This window comes from Thunnus maccoyii, chromosome 11, assembly GCF_910596095.1.
Source record: "Thunnus maccoyii chromosome 11, fThuMac1.1, whole genome shotgun sequence".
Classification (NCBI taxonomy): Eukaryota; Metazoa; Chordata; class Actinopteri; order Scombriformes; family Scombridae; genus Thunnus; species Thunnus maccoyii.
The window spans coordinates 13,728,892-13,732,326 of NC_056543.1; the positions used below are offsets into that span (position 1 = coordinate 13,728,892).

The window sequence follows — 3,435 nt, forward strand, 5'->3', positions numbered from 1 at the left end:
GCACACAGTCCTGAGGTCAGGAGTCTCTGCTCTGAACTATGTGACACACAGGAGCATAACATGAGTACATTACAGTTTTATGAATGGATGCTCCCCCAGTGGGAATAGAACCCTTAGACTCATAGTGCCTTGCTAAACTCCATTGCGCTTTGCAGGCCCTTCCCTAGTGGGCGTGCGTAAATGGCTCCAGCCCTCTCTAAATATAACTCCCTTCCAAAACAGAAAAAGAGAGAGAAGGGGGAAAGGAATGCTCACCCAATCAGAAGCGGCCTGAAAACTTGTCAGTGAGGAGTTTTTTTTCGCATACAGTGTTTGTGTCATAACGTTTTGCTCGATTTTGTGGCCCCGGTTGGTGCTGGTGGAGCGCACAGCGGGAGGCGCATTGTCTGTATGCAAACTGGACGACATGGCCATTGTATGCGTTTGGGCATATATAGAGGCACCGATGGCTCGGAGGATCCAGCCCGTCTGAAGTCTCAGGGAGAGTCGCCTTCGGCTGTTTTGTGCGCGTTTCTCTCCTCCGACTCTCTCGTTCTTAACCGCTTTGGTCCGTCGCTATGAGTTGCCTGGATGTGATGTACCATCAAAGCTATGGAGCGCACTACCTCCCTGCAGCGGCGTACAAGGCGACGTACTATAACCCAGATCACCAGCAACAACAGGTGAGATACTCATCATAAAACTTTTGTAGCTGCTGAGTGGCACTGACGCAATGTAATCATATGAAAAGAATTTTTTTAGGAGTGAAGCATAAAGACTCATGTGACCTAGGATGAAGTGTAATCTCTCTCACGCTTTACAAAAAATAACTTATATACCATATCTAACTGTAATAACTATAGTTATAAACCATAGTAAAAATGAAAAGGTGTTAAAGATAATGAGTACAGCACAAGATTGAAACAAGAAGTAATTTACCATAAAGTTGTCACCAGGCCTAAATTTAAATATTCTTTAAGAATCGTCCATTTTCTTTCGTTTTTACTCAAAAGGGGTTTTCCTATTGACCGCCTTCTGTTCAATATACCATTCCAAACTATTTTAAGCCTAGCATACAACTCCTTAACTTCAATTTGAGTTTTGAATGATGAAATTCCAGTCTGAGGCTCGGTATTCACCTCAGGTCATGCGTAATGACACCAAACTATTAATCGTGCGGTCAAACGGTGATGTAATGACAGCCAGTCAGTCACTCAGGAATGTGGATGAATCACATTGAGCTTTACAAATAGTTGGAATGCAGTATGGGAAAAAATAAATTAATTTTCACACAACTCCTAAGCTGCGTGTGTACTGGAGTGTAAATATTACTTGAATAAATGTATTTATGGCATGTAAAGTCTAATTTTATTGCACTGAAAACAACAGTATGATGATCAGTATTTTAAATAATTTTACTCAAATGTGAATACTCCTGCTTGGATGTGTCAGTTCATGTCCCTCTGACTCTTCTCTCTTCCAGAGGAAGCTGAGTGCTCACAGTAAGATGCAGAATTTTTTGGGGCAGCAGCAGCAGCAGCAAGGAGGAGGAGGAGGACGAGGGATGCTGTCCAGGGATCAGGGCCTCCGACAGGTTCCTGGAACTGAGTCAGGCTGTGTATCCACATCCGATTCAGAGCTGAAGGATGGCACTCAACCAGCAGGAGCAGAGTACTTAAACTCCCGGTGCGTGTTGTTTACCTACTTCCAAGGAGACATCAGTGACGTGGTAGATGAGCATTTCTCCCGGGCTCTGAGTCAGTCCAGCACTTTCAACAGCGAGACCAAGCCAATCAGAATGACTCAGCCATCTGTATCGAGCACTGCTGGTTCATGGAAAGGTGAGATTTGGTTAAAATATACTAGTGCTGACTCATTAATTTTCTTTTACTTAATAGCAAAATTAATTTTATCCCCAGCTTAAAAGAATTGCAGTTGATAAAAAAAAATATGTGGCAGTGTGATGAGATAAAGTCTGTTTGTTGCAGATGGTGTGTCTCACTCTGAGGGTCAGAGCAGCTCAGTTTGGAACAGCACCTATCAATCCCAGGCCGGTTCCTGCCTCCCATCTGTCTCCGTCTCAGTCCACCCAGACTTCTCTCCCAGCCCCGTTTCCTTCAACCACCCAGACGGAGCTCTGTGGGCCGGCCACATGCTCTCCCAGGCCAGTCTCCCGCCTCTGGCGGCCCTCCCCGAAAGCTGGACCTACAACCTGAACTCCCAAAGCACAAGTGGCTACCCCAATGTCCATGATGTCTACCACCCTCACCCCCATGCACACATTCACACCCGGCACCACCACCCCATGCTCCATTCCTACCCGACCCACAGTGCAGCATTAGATACCAGGTTTGGTCCTCTGCTGCTGCCCAGTGTTAGGAACCAGAGCCAGCCAGCCGCGAGCACAGGCAGTTCCCCCCACAGCGAGGGGGTAAAGACAGAGATGGACCCTAGCAGCCCCATCACGGCTACCTCTGTCGCCTGGACCCCCTCGCCCCTCCATGGATCCTTGGAGGTGTACGACTCAGGTAGATACACAAAACAATGCAGTTGCAAGCATGCATGTGTTCTAACTTGTGCAATATGTGGCAATAATGACAATAATAATTTGACCATGTTTCTTTCTCTCTCTGCAGCTCATGATCAGACCAAAGCAAAGTCGTCAGTTTGGTTCTAACTGATGTACTAAGAAGGAATATCAATGGATTATGCCTGCAGCCCAGCTTACACCAAAAAGGACCTACTCTGTGGCTTTATCAATGCATGGCTGCAACACCAGCACTGTAATGTACAATGTAGATATATGATAGACTGCTTACTGTAGCTTAGACTACGAGTCCTGCACTGTCCACACGACTTATCATGGAGATGAACTCAGGCTTGGACTTAAATGACAGTGATGAGATGCTTTGGCTGCAGGTCAAGGCCCTTGAAGAACGATAAAAACAGACTACTAGCTTTAAAGATGGGAGGCCCCTTTTTCTCTGTTGGCACAAAACACCCTTTCCTGTTCATGCAATGTGAGACAAAGTGGTTCTGTTTCAAGAGCTTGATTTTGATCCACATTTTGTTTTGTACAGTAAATGTTTGTTGATGATTGTACATTTCTTGTGCACAGTTTTGTCATGCTAAGTTGTTTGCTGGATGACTTCTGCTAAATCGTTGCCTGAATGCTACCTTTACTATTTTGCCTTTGGGGGAATGTGTAGTGTAAATATTGGTACTGTATGTTTAAGTGATAAATTGTTAAGATGTATTTGCAAATGAAGTGTGTTTTTTCAGACATCACTTTAATCAGTTCGCCCCAAAATATGTGGAATGCAAGCAGAATATTCACCTCCAACTACACTTTAATAAACCTAGAGGGTATTGAGCACATCGTTCAGATTTAGGAAAGAATCTTCCTGCTCCAAAGCAGAAATCTTCCCATTACATACCAGGAAATGGTAGCAGCTC

General features: G+C 44.9%; 1 protein-coding gene across 1 annotated transcript; it reads left to right on the top strand.

The window, feature by feature from the left end:
- Positions 1 to 205: 205 nt before the first annotated feature.
- vgll3 (vestigial-like family member 3) lies at positions 206 to 3,229 on the top strand. Its single transcript, XM_042426701.1, has 4 exons — positions 206 to 662; positions 1,463 to 1,820; positions 1,968 to 2,507; positions 2,616 to 3,229. Exons 1-4 carry the CDS (start codon positions 558 to 560, stop codon positions 2,654 to 2,656), a joined length of 1,044 nt encoding a protein of 347 aa, XP_042282635.1. The 5' UTR covers positions 206 to 557; the 3' UTR covers positions 2,657 to 3,229.
- The last annotated feature ends 206 nt before the right edge of the window (positions 3,230 to 3,435 follow it).

Excerpts from the sequence above, each read along its gene's own strand:
- vgll3 (XM_042426701.1), top strand. The coding sequence starts at position 558 with ATGAGTTGCCTGGATGTGATGTACCATCAAAGCTATGGAGCGCACTAC. Across the intron at positions 1,821-1,967 it reads CACTGCTGGTTCATGGAAAG|ATGGTGTGTCTCACTCTGAG; the intron begins GTGAGATTTGGT and ends TGTTTGTTGCAG. Across the intron at positions 2,508-2,615 it reads CTTGGAGGTGTACGACTCAG|CTCATGATCAGACCAAAGCA; the intron begins GTAGATACACAA and ends CTCTCTCTGCAG.